General features: G+C 50.9%; 1 protein-coding gene across 13 annotated transcripts in view; it reads left to right on the top strand.

The window, feature by feature from the left end:
- The window catches only part of LOC108312166 (MHC class II transactivator), a 56931-nt gene extending 44559 nt beyond the window's left edge, over window positions 1–12372 (top strand). For 11 of the 13 annotated variants that reach the window (XM_017539963.2, XM_017539950.2, XM_017539951.2 and 8 more), the window contains 7 exons: window positions 2893–2973; window positions 3655–3747; window positions 6035–6121; window positions 9736–9819; window positions 9977–10060; window positions 10767–10864; window positions 11400–12370. In XM_017539963.2, coding sequence (XP_017395452.1) covers window positions 2893–2973; window positions 3655–3747; window positions 6035–6121; window positions 9736–9819; window positions 9977–10060; window positions 10767–10842 — 505 coding nt within the window. In that variant the 3' untranslated portion in view covers window positions 10843–10864; window positions 11400–12370. Of the gene's footprint in view, window positions 1–2892; window positions 2974–3654; window positions 3748–6034; window positions 6122–9376; window positions 9820–9976; window positions 10061–10766; window positions 10865–11399 lie in introns of those variants that run through there. The other 2 variants (XM_017539956.2, XR_005202064.1) reach the window with 2 other exon arrangements.
- The last annotated feature ends 2863 nt before the right edge of the window (window positions 12373–15235 follow it).

Here is a 15235-nt window from a genome sequence, read left to right on the forward strand (position 1 = left end):
TTGGACATGGAGCCTTGCTCTGTCACCCAGGCTGGAGTGCTGTGGTGCAATCTCGGCTCACTGCAATCCCCACCTCCCAATTCAAGCGATTCTGCTGCCTCAGCCTCCCAAGCAGCTGGGATTATAAGTGCGCACCACCACGTCTGGCTAATTGTTGTGTTTTTAGTAGAGACGGGCTTCACCATGTTATCCAGGCTGACCTTGAACTCCTGGCCTCAGGTGATTCACCTGCCTCAGCCTCCCAAAGTGCTTGGATTACAGGCATGAGCCACTGCACCCGGCCTATTCAGTACATTTTATATATAATCTCATTAATATCAAGAGCTACTGTGGGAGACAGACAGTCATCATCTTCCCCATTTTACAGATGAGGAGACTGAGGCCTGGTGAGGTTAAGTGACTTGCCATGGTCCCCCAGCTGGTCACCCACAAGCTATCAGCTCCCCCTGATTACCGCTTCCTGTCCACCCCAGAAAAAAAAAAGCCATTGTCTCTTGTTTTGAACGGAAACAAGGTGCTAAATTTGTGCAGAGGTAAACATGATGCTGAAAAGGGGAAATGTCTGAAGACAATCACCGAGGGCCCTTTCTGGCCTTCAATTATTTTCAGCTGAAAAAGCCCCTAGTTCAAGATTGGAACTGTGCTCTGGGGACAACAGTCGTGGGTGGAACAGCCTAGAGCCGGGTGACCAGCCATCTGGAGAACAGAAGCCCCCGAGGAGGTTCTGAGGAAGGAAGGAAGGAAGGAAAAGACTATTTCTGGTATTTTCTCTGGCTTCTACTGTGCAAAGCACCCTGTAGACCTCATCTGTCTGTCACATTAGGCTGCTCAGCCACTCAAAACCCTACAGGGACTCCACTTGTACACCGACTCCTTTTCCGATTCCGTCCCCACTCACGTGCTCACCCTCATCCCCTACGCTCTTTCCCGTGCTCTCCCCATTCCAGCCACAGGGACTCCTTGCTGGTTTTCAGCCTCCTAGGGATGCTCCTGGCTCCAGGCCTTTGCACCGGCCATGCCCGCTGCCTGGGACGCTTCTCCCCAGATATTTGCCCAGCCCACGCCTTCAGCTCCTCTGGTCTTTACTCAGTGAGGCCTTTTCTGACCCTCATTGTTAAAAATAAAACTCCAGCCAGGTGCTGTGGCTCACGCCTGTAATCCAGCACTTTGGGAGGCTGAGGCAGGTGGATCACAAGATCAGGAGTTCGAGACCAGCCTGGCAAACATGGTGAAACCCCATCTATACTAAAATACCAAAAAAATAATTAGCTAGGCGTGGTAGCGGGCACCTGTAGTCCCAGCTACTTTGGAGGCCGAGGCAGGAGAATTGCTTGAACTTGGGAGATGGAGGTTGCAGTGAGCCAAGATTGCGCCACTGCAGTCCATCCTGGGTGACAGAGTGAGACTCTGTCTTAAAAAAATTAAAAAAGAAACTCCATCCACCTCGGCACTGTAAATTTCCAAATGATTCAGTGTCTCAAACATCAGCTCACTTTCATATTTCTTTGATTATCTGTCTGTCTTCCCCACTGGAATGTCAGTACCCAGAAGGCAGGAATTTTTGTCTATTTGACCCACAACCTTCCCCCCAGGCCTGGCACAGAGTAGGCAAGCGGTCAATATGTAGCAATGAATTCCTTAATCCAAGAACCTCATACTTTGGGGGGAAATATTTAAGGAGGCGGAGACTCAGGGGCGAAGGAATTTGCCAAGGCCCTTAGCAGGGAGCCATAGGGCAGATCGTGCAGTCAGACTCTGATCCTGTGGCCTTTTGCTGAGACCACTGGTTCTCAGACTTGAGGACTTCAGAGGCTGAGGACATTTCAGAACGAATTTAAGTGACCGTGCTGTCACTGTTTTTTTTTATCAGGGATGCTCATTCAAACAAATAACAGCAAAATGCCCACTGCGGGCCCCATAATATTTTGGCACCAAAAGATTTATCATTTTAATATTGAAAAAGTTCAGAGGACATAATTGCAGAATAAAAGACAGTTTTTTACACGGAATGTATTTAACCATGTTTTTTAAACAAAACAGCCCTTCCTTGTCCTTATTTTTCTCATCCCCTTGAAGTCTGATCTGAATGCCGATCCAGGCTGTGTGACCTTGTGTGAGCTATTTGTCCCCCTGCCTCAGCTTCCCTATATGTAAAATGGAGATAAGACAAGCCCATGGCTCAGCCTTGAGGAGTAAATGAGGTAGACGTAGGCTGAGGGAAGGACCCAGCATGTCTCTTGTTTATAAGAAATGCTCAGAAAGGACCCCTTCCCCAGGCTGGGGAAGGAGAAGGTATCTCTGGATGTTGGGAAGAGTAAGAACTGGCTCTCTACTTAGAGAAAAAAGCTGGGGAGCCCCAAGCTGGGAGTCCAACTGACCTCTTTTTTTTTTTTTGAGACAGGGCCTCACTCTTCTTCCTCAGGCTACAGTGCAGTGGTGTGATCTTGGCTCACTGCCTCCTCCACCTCCCGGGTTCAAGCCATCCTTCTGCCTCAGCCTCCTAAGAAGCTGGGACCACAGGACATGCCACCACACCCAGCTAATTACTGTATTTTTTGTAGAGACAGTCTCGCTATGTTGCCCAAGCTGGTCTCGATCTCCTGGGCTCAAGCGATCCTCTGACCTTGGCCTCCCAAAGTGCTGGGATTATAGGCACAAGCCATTGTTAGCAGCCTCAGCAGGCCTCTTACGGGGGGCTATGAAATCTGCCCCCAGCAGAAGAGATTGGGGTCCTCTGTGGAAGGGTTGCAGGGAATTAAGACGCTGGGGTGGAAAGGAGGAGGAGGGGCCTCAGACAGGGCCTGACTTCTGTGCCTTGTCTCTGCCCCACCCATGGGCTGAATGAGGGGCTGTGACTGTTTGAGGGTCTTACCTCTGCTCTTTGCCTCCTAGGCTGGGCCCCATCTCAGGCCCCCGGGCTTTCCCCAAACTGGTGCGGATCCTCATGGCCTTTTCCTCCCTGCAGCATCTGGAGTGAGTATAGACTCTGGGACCCCTTCCCCTCAACACCTAGGTGCAATTCTGCCATCATAGCTCGCTGCAGCCTCGAGTTTCTGGGCTCATGTGGTCCTCCTGCCTCAGCGTCCTGAGGATCTGGGACCCCAGGTGTGTGCTACAGAGCCCAGCAACCTCTGCGATTTGACAGCCCCAGACCCTGCCCCCAAGGCATGTGCAGAGAGAAAAGCCCTCTGTGTGTCCCGTTTTTGCTCTGTTCTGCCTACTGCATCTTCAATGTGGCTGTCACACAAGTGATGAGATGACTCCACTGCAGAGAAGAAACAGCAGACGGGAATCCCCAATAATAAAAAAAACTGTAGATCCTTTTGTGACCTTTGAAACTCTTTCGCAGCCTCATTTACTGCTCTCAGCAATTCAGCTGGGGAGGGGTTGGGGAGCGTGATCCTACTTGACAATGGAGGTTAAGGACGTTGTGCAGCCTCAGGGGATTCCCAAGAAGCTAAACGGACTGGTTGGAGCCTCCAGGTGATGAAGTCCGGGTCTGAAAAGCCCAGGAGTTGCTGGCTGCCTATGGCATATCTAGAGCTGGGGAGGTGGGAAGGGAAGGTGCCAGGGCTGAGGAGGCCCACTGGGATGGGAAGGGTCCAGGGACGCCCTGGACGCTAGCTGATGGCCCCCATCTGATTCCACCTGCAGCCTGGATGCGCTGAGCGAGAACAAGATCGGGGACGAGGGTGTCTTGCAGCTCTCAGCCACCTTCCCCCAGCTGAAGTCCCTGGAGACCCTCAAGTGAGTGGACTGGGCCTGCCCTTCCTGCTGAATCTGGGCCCCAAAGTCCAGCTGACTTTTTAAAAAATAATTTAAAGATTTTTTTGAGACAAGGGCTTACTCTGTCACACAAGCTGGAGTGTGGTGCTATGATCAGAGCTGTACAGCCTAGAACTCGTGGCCTCAAGGAATCCTCTGGTCTCAGCTTCCCAAAGTGCTGGGATTATAGGTGTGACCTACCATGCCCAGCCCCAGAGGACATTTTAATTCTTCCATTTAATTATTCATTTATTCATTCACCCATTGAGTCAGCTAATGTTTAGTGACAGAAAATTATACTGGGGGTGAAATAGGAGAGATAGATTAGGATTTGTCAATAAAGCATTATTATCAAAACAGTCAACTTTTTTTTGAGATGGAGTCTCACTCTGTCACCAGGCTGGAGTGCAATGGTACAATCTCAGCTCACTGCAACCTCCACCTCCCAGGCTCAAGCGATTCTTCTGCCTCAGCCTCCTGAGTAGCTGGGACTACAGGCACATGCCACCACACCCAGCTAATTTTTGTCCTTTTAGTAGAGATGAGGTTCAACATGTTGGCCAGGATGGTCTCAATCTCTTGACTTTGCAATCTGCCCGTCTCGGCCTCCCCAAGTGCTGGGATTGCAGGCATGAGCCAATGCGCCCGTCTAGTAAGGACTTTTTAAAAACTGTCCTGGGCTCTGGGAAGTTGGAAATGGATAAGATACAGAAGGATCAATGTGAATTTTTTCTTTTTCTAAGACAAGTTCTCACTCTGTCACCCAGGGTAGAGTGCAGCAGTGTAATCATGGCTCACTGCAGCCTCAACCTCCTCGGCTCCAGCTATCCTTCTGAGTAGCTGGGACAGTTGCATGGCACCACGTCCCCTAATTTGTATATTTTTTTGTAGAGACGGGGTTTCGCCATGTTGCCCAGGCTAGTCTTGAGCTTCTGAGCTCAAGCCATCCTCCTACCTCTGCCTCCCAAAACACTGGGATTATTGGCATGAGTCAGCATGCCTGGTTCAATGTGATTTTTTTTTTTTTTTTTTTTGAGACAGAGTCTTGCTCTGTAGCCCAGGCTGAAGTGCAGCGGAGTGATCTCAGTTCATTGCAACCTTCACCTCCTGGTTTCAAGCAATTCTCCCACCTCAGCCTCCCCAGTAGCTGGGACTACAGGCATGTGCCACCACACCTGGCTAAGTTTTTAGTAGAGATGGGGTTTCACCACATTGGCCAGGCTGGTCTTGAACTCCTCACCTCAAGTGATCTGCCTGCTTCAGCCTCCCAAAGTGCTGAGATTATAGGCATGAGCCACCATGCGCAGCTGAACGTGATTTTTTACTTGACTTAGAGAATATCAAAATCTTCCCACACTCCCCCTCACAACCAAGGTCTTGTAATGGCAAAGAATTTACGGGAGTTGACTTAGCAATTTCCCTTGATTGTAGGGCTCTGGGACTTCTCCAGTAATTTCTAGTGTCCTAGGTAACACTGTAAGCTAGACTTCTCCTCTTAGTCCTTCCCTCCCTCCTTTTCTCACCTGCCATCTTAAGTGTTTATTGAGCACCTACTATGTGCCTGGCAGTGCTCTAGGCACAAGGATACAGTAATGAGCAAAACAGATACGGCCCCGCTCCATGTGAAGGCCACAACCCAGCAGAAATGATGACAGCCATTAAACAAATAACACCAACACTTATTTCATTACAGTGCTGAAAAGTGGTGCAGAGGGAAAAGTGTGGATGCTGTAAAAATCACAGGACAGGCTAGGTATGGTGGCTCACCCCTGTAATCCCAGCACTTTGGAAGGTCAAGGCAGGTGAATCACGAGGTCAAGAGATCGAGACCATCCTGGCCAACGTGGTGAAACCCCATCTCTACTAAAAAATACAAAAATTGGCTGGGTGTGATGGTGCATGCCTGTCGTCCCAGCTACTCGGGATGCTGAGGCAGGAGAATTGCTTGAACCCAGGAGGCAGAGGTTGCAGTGAGCAGAGATCGTGCCATTGCACACCAGCCTGGCACCTGGCGACAGAACGAGACTGTCTCAGAAAAAAAAAAATCACAGGACAGGTGGAGGCAGGAGGATGGGCTCTCTCTCCCATCCATGTCCTCACCTCCGCCCCCAACTTGGCCACAGGACCTAACAGTATTGTCTTATTTACTGAGAGGTAGTTTAAGTCTGTCGACAGTGCCCTTCACAGCTTATGACCTAGAACTCTCCTGGAGGTGGAAGGGAGGCGTGCAGGTTTGGTCCTGAGCCCTTCCCCTCACTGTCTCCTGCAGCTTATCCCAGAACAGCATCACTGACGTGGGTGCCTGCAAACTCGCGGAGGCCCTACCTTCCCTCGCGGCATCCCTGCTCAGGCTAAGGTGAGTGGGGCCCCAGCTACTGGTCAGGTGCTGAGCTGGGGGGCTGAGGAGGGCAGGGAACCTGCCTCCTGCTGGCTGCAGGGGACACCGAGACCCTAGAAGCAATCACCACAACCCCGAACAAAAGGACTAGCGAGATCTGGGGAAAGAAGCTCTGGGCAAGTTGCTTATTCATTCCTAGCCTCTATTTTCACATCTATAAAATGGGAACCATTCCAACGGTCTATGTAAGTACTTGGCACAATGCCAGGTTCTGTTGTGCAATAAATATTGGTCCTTTTCCCCCAGGGATGGCAGGACTAGGCCTTTTCTGGAATCTAGGGACGGTAACTTCTGGAAGGCTGACAACACAGGGGCAGTCTTGGCTGGCCTTGTGCTGGTCAGGGCTTTCACTGCCACCTTCTGGTAGGTCTTGGCATAGCACCTCTTGCTTTTGAGTGACCCAGCCAGGCCCTGGTGTGGTCCTGGAGATAAAGAGAGGGCTGAGCTTGGACCTGAGCACCAGCCATTCAATTCAGCATTACCAGCCCTTCTCAATCGCCAGGCTGGGAAAAATTTCCCTTCTCTTCCCCAGAGCTCATCACTTACTGAGGACAGCCAGAGTCAGATTCCCAGGAAACATGGCATTTGGTCCCTATTTATTTATTTATTTATTTAATTTGTTTTTTGAGATGGAGTCTTGCTCTGTTACCGAGGCTGGAGTAAACTGGTGTGATCTCAACTGACTGCAACCTCTGCCCACCAGGTCCAAGCGATTCTCTTGCCTCACTGGGATTATAGGCGCCCACCACCACAACCCCCCCCTAATTTTTGCATTTTTAGTGGAGGCTGGGTTTCGCCATGTTGGCCAGGCTGGTCTGGAATTCCTGACCTCAGGTGATCCACCTGCCTCGGCCTCCCAAAGTGCTAGGATTACAGGTGTGAGTCACTGTGCCCAGCCTCCTTATTTATTTGTTTGTTTGTTTAGAGATGGGGGTCTTGCCCAGGTTGGACTGCAGTGGTGCAATGACAGCTTACTGCAGCACTGCCTGGACTCAAGCAAACCTCCCACCTCAGCCTCCTAAGTAGCTGGGTCCTCTACCTTCCAGAGCCTCGTTAGTTTCCTTCCCAGCACGAATCACTGTTTTACAATATTTTATTTATGTAGGTGCTTACTTCTTGCTGTGCAAAGAAACTCAAATGCAAAAATAGAATCTGTCTGCTTCATAGTTGTACTAGGAACTAGAGATACAACTGTGAACCAGAGAGATTTGGTTCTTGCTTTGGGGTTTCTTGGCGTAGTAAGAATTAAGTACATATATAAAGAAAAGATTGTAAAACAGTGAGTCACGCTGAGAAGGAAATTAACAAGGCCCAGGAGGGTACAGGACCTCTGGGGAGGTGATTCTTTTATAGGAAGCTCTAGGGGAAAAGGACTCTATGAAGAAAGAACAGCAGACGCAAAGGGCTTAAGTGGGAAAAGGGGCTGGGGTTTGAGGGTCAGAAGGGCCACTGTGGCTGTGTGGAGTGAATGAGGGACAGAGGGTGGGGGATGGTGGAGGTAGGGGAGGTCAGGGGCCTCCAGATCACACAGGGAGGCCCTTGTGGGTCACAGGAGGCATTTGCAGTTTTTTTCAGTGTGAATGGAAAAGTAGGTGGACCTATGAAGCTGTGCAGGTGATACCTGATCTGATTTACACCTTTTCCTTTTTTTCTTTTCTTTTTTTGAGACCAAGTCTCACTCTATCACCCAGGCTGAGGTTCAGTGGTACAATCTCTGCTCACTGCAACCTCCACCTCCTGGGTTCAAGTGATTCTCATGCCTCAGCCTCCTGAGTAGCTGGGATTACAGGCACCTGCCACCACACCCGCCTATTTTTGTGTATTCAGTAGGGACAGGGTTTCACCATGTGGCCCAGACTGGTCTTGAAATCCTGGGTCTAAGCGATCCACTCGCCTTAGCCTCCCAAAGTGCTGGGATTACGGGTGTGGGCCACCATGCCCAGCCTGATTGACACTTTAAGAGACATCATAATTTCATGGAATATAAGATGCCATCCATGTAAGACCCCAATATGAGACCAAAATGCCGCTGTTTAAACTGTGACACACTGTTGGTTATAAGACACATCCTGATCTCGATGATATTCAGATGGTGACAGATGTGTCTTGGCATCAATGAAATATGGTCAGATTACTCTTCCCATGGGATGGAGGAAGGGTCTTCAGGGTTCAGAGATCACAAAACCCCCATTAGTTTCTGCACTGGTACTGGCAGACCTGTGATACGAGTTGATTTAGCCTGAATCCACTTAGCAGCGGTGTAGACCTGCAGCTTTTTTTTTTTTTTTTTTTTTTTNTTTTACCCTTGTTGCCCAGGCTGGAGTGCAATGGCATGATCTTGGCTACTGCAACCTCTACCTCCCAGGTTCAAGCAATTCTCCTGCCTCAGCCTCCCGAGTAGCTGGGATTACAGGCATGCACCACCATGCCTGGCTGATCTTGTATTTTTAGTAGAAACGGGTTATGCCATGTTGGTCAGGCTGGTTTCGAACTCCTGACCTTAGGTGATCCGCCCACCCCAGCCTCCCAAAGTGCTGGGATTACAGGCGTGAGTCACCAGACCTGCTGCTTTGATGTGCAGCCCTGCAAGGCAACTCTGAGACTGAGTCACGGCAAAGTCATGGCCCTGAAATCATAGCCGCAGCAGCACCTGTCCTGTTAAAAGGCTGCTTGGTGTCAAGTAAACAGCAGAAGTTGGCATCAGTGACATTCATCATGCTATTTTCACTGCTACTAATGCTGGCTGTGAGTCTGCCGCAGAAACTCGAGCTGGCCCAGTGACTGGCTTTTTCTCTTCCCCCTCTCAGTGCTGGCCACGCCCTCTATGTTAACTCATGTAACCCTCACCAATGTTCCTGTGAAGTAGTCAGAACCAGAGCTAACATTTAGTTCATTCTAGGAACCAAGGCATATTCTAAGTGTTATAACAGCATTGATTCATTTACTTCTCCCCACAATGACTCAATCATGCCCATTTCACAGATGCACAAACTGAGTCTCAGAATAATTGAGTCACTTGCCCAAGGTCACATAAGCAGTAAGAGGCATAGCTGGGATTTGAACTTGGGAAGTTGTTCTCCTGGGACTTTCCACACAGTCAGGCAGGAAATGACTTCCTTTTAGTCCTGCTGTTTTCCTGGGCTCACTGTGTGACCACAGAGAAATGGCCTCAACTCTCTGGCCCTTGGTTTGTCTGTCTTTAAAATGGGACAGTAATCCCAGTTGGCGATGATTTCCACGAGGCTGATCCTCAGGCTGCAGGGGACACTGAGACCCTAGAAGCAATCACCACAGCCCTGAACAAGAGAATTAGCAGGATCTGGGGAAAGAAGCTCTGGGCAAGTCACTTGTTCATTCCTAGCCTCTATTTTCATATCTGGAAAATGGGAACCATCCCAATGGTCTAAGTAAGTACCTGGCACAATGCCAGGCTCTGTTGGGCAATCAGTATTGGTTCCCTTCCCCCAGGGGTGGCAGGACCAGGCCTTTTCTGGAATCTAGGGGCGGTGGCTTCTGGAAGGCTGACCATGCACGGGCCTCCAATCCCTTCCCCTGGCCTCTGTTTCTGACAGCTTGTATAATAACTGCATCTGCGACGTGGGTGCCGAGAGCCTGGCTCGTGTGCTTCCCGACATGGTGTCCCTCCGGGTGATGGAGTGAGTGTGGGAGCCTAGGCGGTGGGTAGCTCAGCCCGGCGTGGGACACACGGAGGTTCCCTTCCTGGTGTCATGGAAGGGCTGGGTGTGGGGGTGGCCTTGGTCTGGAGCTGGGGAGTCCCAAGGGCCAGGCATCAAGGTGAGTTTCTCTCGCCAGCGTCCAGTACAACAAGTTCACGGCTGCTGGGGCCCAGCAGCTCGCCGCCAGCCTTCGGAAGTGCCCTCACGTGGAGACGCTGGCGTAAGTCCAGGCAACCTTGGTGGGTGGATATCACCTTGGTCCCCAGTTATGTGGCCCAAAGTGACCCCAGAGCTCAAATCACGCTCTTACCCTCACCAGTCTGCAACCCTGGGTGAGCAGACACTTCACCCTCTGGCCTCAGTGTCTTAATCTGTAAAGTGGGGATGGTAATAACATCCACCCCAAGAGATTGTGTGAGGCTTAAGCCAATCAAGCCCTACAAAGCTCTTAGAACATCAGTACCTGGCACACAGAAATGCTCAATAAATGCTATGGTAGGCTGAACCATGTGAAATTGCGGACATCCACCCAGTTTTGACCTGTAAAGTTGGCAATTTCATATAGTTCAAGTTTATCTTTTATTAAGTCATGATATCCAACACTGGTTACTTTATACTCTTTCAAAGCAATTTTATCTCCATAATCGCTCACATCTTCTAAGACGCACAGGAGAATAAAGCACAGAGCAGTTAACTAACCTTTCTGAGGTCACACAGCAAGTCAGCTGCAGAACCAGAAAGGAATCTCAGGCCTCCTAGGCTTCTACTTTTCCCCATGACCCAAACTTTTGTCCTGTATCCTGCCAGGGGAAAAGTCCCCAAGATTCTAGGCTTGATGGAAGGAGGGATTTGGGGTCAGCTGTCACTGGTGACCCAGGCCGCCCTCTCTCCCCTAACCTGGCTCTGTGTCCCATCTCCCCTTGCAGGATGTGGACGCCCACCATCCCATTCAGTGTCCAGGAACACCTACAGCAGCAGGACTCACGAATCAGCTTGAGATGATCCCAGCTGTGCTCTGGACAGGGTAACCAGGCGGGCTTGGGAGGGGAGAACTGCACGGGGTCAGGGGCAGTGTCCTTGTGAAAGTGGCATTCATAAAACGTGGGCGGGACACAGGTGGGGCTGGGACACCACCCTTGGATGCTCACATCATCAGGGACATCCCCCCATCTCCACCCTGGGCTTGGTGGAGCTGTCCTCCAGGCTTCGCGTGCTTGGTCCCTGTGGTCAGTCTTAGAGACCAGGGGACAGGGAAATTGGCCATCCACATCCTGCAGCCTCAGCACTTGGAAGAGCTTCTTTTGGGGACTCCAAGCCTTCCCAGCTGTTGTTTTGGCTTGGTGGCTGTGCTGATGCTCTGGGTTTGTCTTCTTTGCTTGACAAGTGTCCTGGCCCTTGCATCGCTGTCCCCGACCCGTGCTCCCCGCATGGTGCTGCACATCCCCTCCATTCCCATTGCCCCTCCCGTCCCCCATCTTGATAGCATCCTTCCCAGGTGTCAAGCTGCCTCTCCTAAAGTGTCCTGGCTGAGCCCCCTCTCCTGTCTTCTCCCCCTACAGCATGTTCTCTGAGGACACCAACTGCGCTGGACCTTGAACTGGGTACTTGTGGACACAGCTCTTCTCCAGGCTGTATCCCATGAGCCTCAGCATCCTGGCACCCGGACCCTGCTGGTTCAGTTTGGCCCCTGCCAGCTGCAGAATGAACCACGTCTTGCTCTGCTGACAGACACAGGCCCGGCTCCAGGCTCCTTTAGCACCCAGCTGGGTGAATGCCTGGTGGCAGCTGCAGTCCACCCAGGAGCCTTGAGGCCCTCCCAGCAGGATACTGTGGACAGCCACGGCCAAGCCAGAGGGAGTGACGGAGGCAGCCCCATTCTGCCTGCCCAGGCACCTGCCACCCTGGGAAGAAAGTACTTTTTTTTGTTCGAGACAGTCCCAGGCTGGAGTGCAGTGGAGCAATCTGGGCTCACTGCAACCCCCACCTCCTGGGTTCAAGCAATTCTCCTGCCTCAACCTTCAGGGTAGCTGAGATTACAGGCACCCACCACCATGCCCGGATAATTTTTGGTATTTTTAGTAGAGACAGGGTTTTGTCATGTTGGCCAGGCTGGTCTCGAACTCTTGGCCTCAGGTGATCTGCCCACTGCAGCCTCACAAAGTGGTGGGATTACAGGCATGAGCCACCACATCCGGCCATAGAGAAAGTACTTCTCCACCCTGCTCTCTGATCCAGACACCGTGACAGGGCATACTGGATGCTCAGAAGACACTGACGGGCAACCCCCAGCGTGCTAATTCCCCAGATCGCAACAGGCTGGGCTTCTGTGGCAGCTTCTGTGGCTCTGCCGGACTCTATGCACTGACTTTTTTGGCCAAGGCCAAAGCTAGGCCTGGCCAGATGCACTGGTCCTTAGCAGGGAAACAGCTAATGGGACACTAATAAGGGCGGTGAGAGGAGAACAGATTGGAAGCACAGCTTCATTTCCTGCGTCTTTTTTCACTACATTATAAATGTCTCTTTAATGTCACAGGCAGTTCCAGGGTTTGAGTTCCTACCTTGTTACCATTTTGGGGTACCCACCGCTCTGGTTATCTGATACATAACAAGCCATTCCAAAACATAGTGGCTTAAAACAACACACGTTTATTCTGCTCACACATCTGTCATTTGAGCAGGACTCAGTGGGGACAGCACCTTCTGTCCTACTCTGTGTCAGCTGGGGCAGCTTGAGGGCTGGGCTGGGGTCACCTGAAGATTCGTTCCCATGTACGTCTGGCAGGCAATGCTGGCTGTTGGCTGGGGGGCCCTCAGTTCCACTAAGGAACAGTTGGCTGGGACCCCTCCATGTGGGCTAGTTGGGCTTCCTCACAGCATGGTAGCTAGGTTGGAGGATGTCCCAAAAAGAGAAAGAAAAAGAGAGAGGAGGAGATAGCGAGAGACCACTTTTCATAACCTAGCCTTAGGAGTCACACAGCATTACTTGACATAGAGATTCTTTTTTTTTTCTTTTCAGAGACATGATCTCGCTCTATCACCCAGTCTGGAATGCAGTGGTACAGTCATGGCTCACTGCAGCCTCAACTTCTTGGACTCATGTGATCCTCACAACTCTGTATCAGCCTCCTGAATAACTGGGACTACAGGTGTGAGCCACTAAGCCCAGCTAATTTTTATTTTTATTTTTGTAGAGCCAGGGTCTTGCTATGTTGCCCAGGCAGGTCTTAAATTCCTGGCCTCAAGTGATTCTCCTGCCTCAGCCTCCCAAAGTGCTAGGATTACAGGTGTGAGCCACAGCAGCCAGCCCCGTTCTGCCATATTTTTTTGGCCAGTGTGACAAGGGCTGCTACTCTAATACCAATGCTCCTTTCATGCACATGTGCACGCGTGCACACACACACACACACACACCAGAGCCCACCTTGGCTCAAGTCATCTTTTCTGAAAGGATTTTCTTTGTGGCTTCCTAAAATTCATTGTTTGGGGATCAGAAAGGTTGAAGCACCAAGAGTTGTGTCAAGGGGAATTGTTTGCCTGTCCTGGGAGTGAGCTGGTTTTTGGAGATGGAGTCCCACCTCGGGCTGCAGTGAGCCTGAAAGGGACTTCACAGCTCCGCTTTCTACCCAGCGAGCCGCCAGGATGACTGTTGCTTTTTATTCCGGCATCACCTGCTCAGACGCTAATTCAAGATAGCTTGGCTTACTCCTCGTGGCAGTGGGAGCTGCCTGTTCAGCTGCAGCTCACCAGCCCCAGTGCCCACAGGATCAGCCTGGTTCCCAAGCTCTGCTGCTCTCCCCACCCAGCGAGAGTCGGGTGTCCAGAGGGTCTGAGGGATCCAGACCCGGCTACGTGGTTGACAATTTTTGTAGAGAGGTAAGCACCTCCAGCCTGGACCCGGCTGCAAAGGGTATCAGGTGCTGTCACCCAGGTCCAGGTTGTAAATAGCTCAGGTGTCACCCCGCAGGGGAATCCCTGCACTTGTAGACTCTACAGAGGCCATGGGCTTCCTGTGTGTGCAGCCACAGGAGTGAGCACTGAGGTGCGCTCTGATTGTCAGCTGTGCCATGTCCCAGGTTTTTGGTCTGAACCACTCCCTTTGGGCTGTGTGGAGATGATGCAATGAGGTGGAGTCTGCACTTATTCATAGCAACAATTCGTGTGTGATGGCTACTGTTTATTATTTTATTTTATTGCGATGGAGTTTCACTCTTGTTGCCCAGGCTGGAGTGCAGTGGCATGATCTCAGCTCACTGCAACCTCTGCCTCCTGGGTTCAAGTGATTCTCACATCTCAGCCTCCCGAGTCGCTGGGATTACAGGGGGGCACCACCACGCCTGGCTAATTTTTGTATTATTAGTAGAGATGGAGGTTTGCCATGTTGGCCAGGCTGGTCTCAAACTCCTGCCCTCAGGTGATCCGCCCATCTTGGCCTCCCAAAATGTTGGGATTACAGGTGTGAGCCTCCGCGCCCAGCTGCTACTGTTTATTTAATGAGCTGATAGCACTTACCACAGTACAAGGGAAATTGGAAACACTCAGTAAGCATTAGCAATTGTGATGACTGCGTGCCAGGCACCGTGCTAAACTCCTGCTCGAGAGGGATGATAATCTAGGGGCAAGCGGCAGAGACTCTACAACGAGGTTGCCTGGGCTCAACGCTCAGCTTACCACTCACATTTGCAAGCTGGTTCTCTGTGCCTCAGTCTCCTCATTTGTAAAATGGGCATAATCATGGTACCTTCTTTATGGGATTATGTGAAGGTGTGGTGAGCTAAAACGTTGAGAACTGGAGCTCAATTACATGTTGGCTGTCATTATTACACACATCTGTGTTTCGTTCTTGCCTCTGCCTGGAATGTTCCTCCCAGGTCTCTGTATGGCCGACTTCTCACCCTCCAGGACTTACCCCACTCTGACCCATCACTAGTTTATCTGTTTCACTTATTTAGGTATCGTCTGCTCTTGTCCTGGGACATGAGCTCCAGGAGGGTGAGAAACAGCTTGCTTTGTACACTGCTGTGCCCTCTGCACCCAGCAAGGCACCTGTGTATAATAGGTGCTCAGTACACATAGAATGAACAAATACTCCTCACCTAACTTTGCTTTATTAATTCTACAAATATGTACTGAGTGCAGTCGTGAATAAGATGTTCCTGCCCTGGTGAGTCTTATATTTTAGCAAATTAGAAAATCTCTTTGGACAGGGCTGCCAGGTGAGGTTGGCCAGTCTGGACACTGCACAAAGGCACCTGGACGAGGGGGGACATGGGGGCTGCAAAACAGTCTGGGTTCTGCTTGCCAAGCTGGGAGTCCTGGTGTGGAGCCTTTTAACCCAGAGGGGCACCTTTTTGTAGTTAACACAAAGTCATCATAAGATATGAATAAATTACTGTCC

This window comes from Cebus imitator, unplaced genomic scaffold (genome assembly GCF_001604975.1).
Source record: "Cebus imitator isolate Cc_AM_T3 unplaced genomic scaffold, Cebus_imitator-1.0 Scaffold122, whole genome shotgun sequence".
In the NCBI taxonomy this organism is placed as follows: domain Eukaryota; kingdom Metazoa; phylum Chordata; class Mammalia; order Primates; family Cebidae; genus Cebus; species Cebus imitator.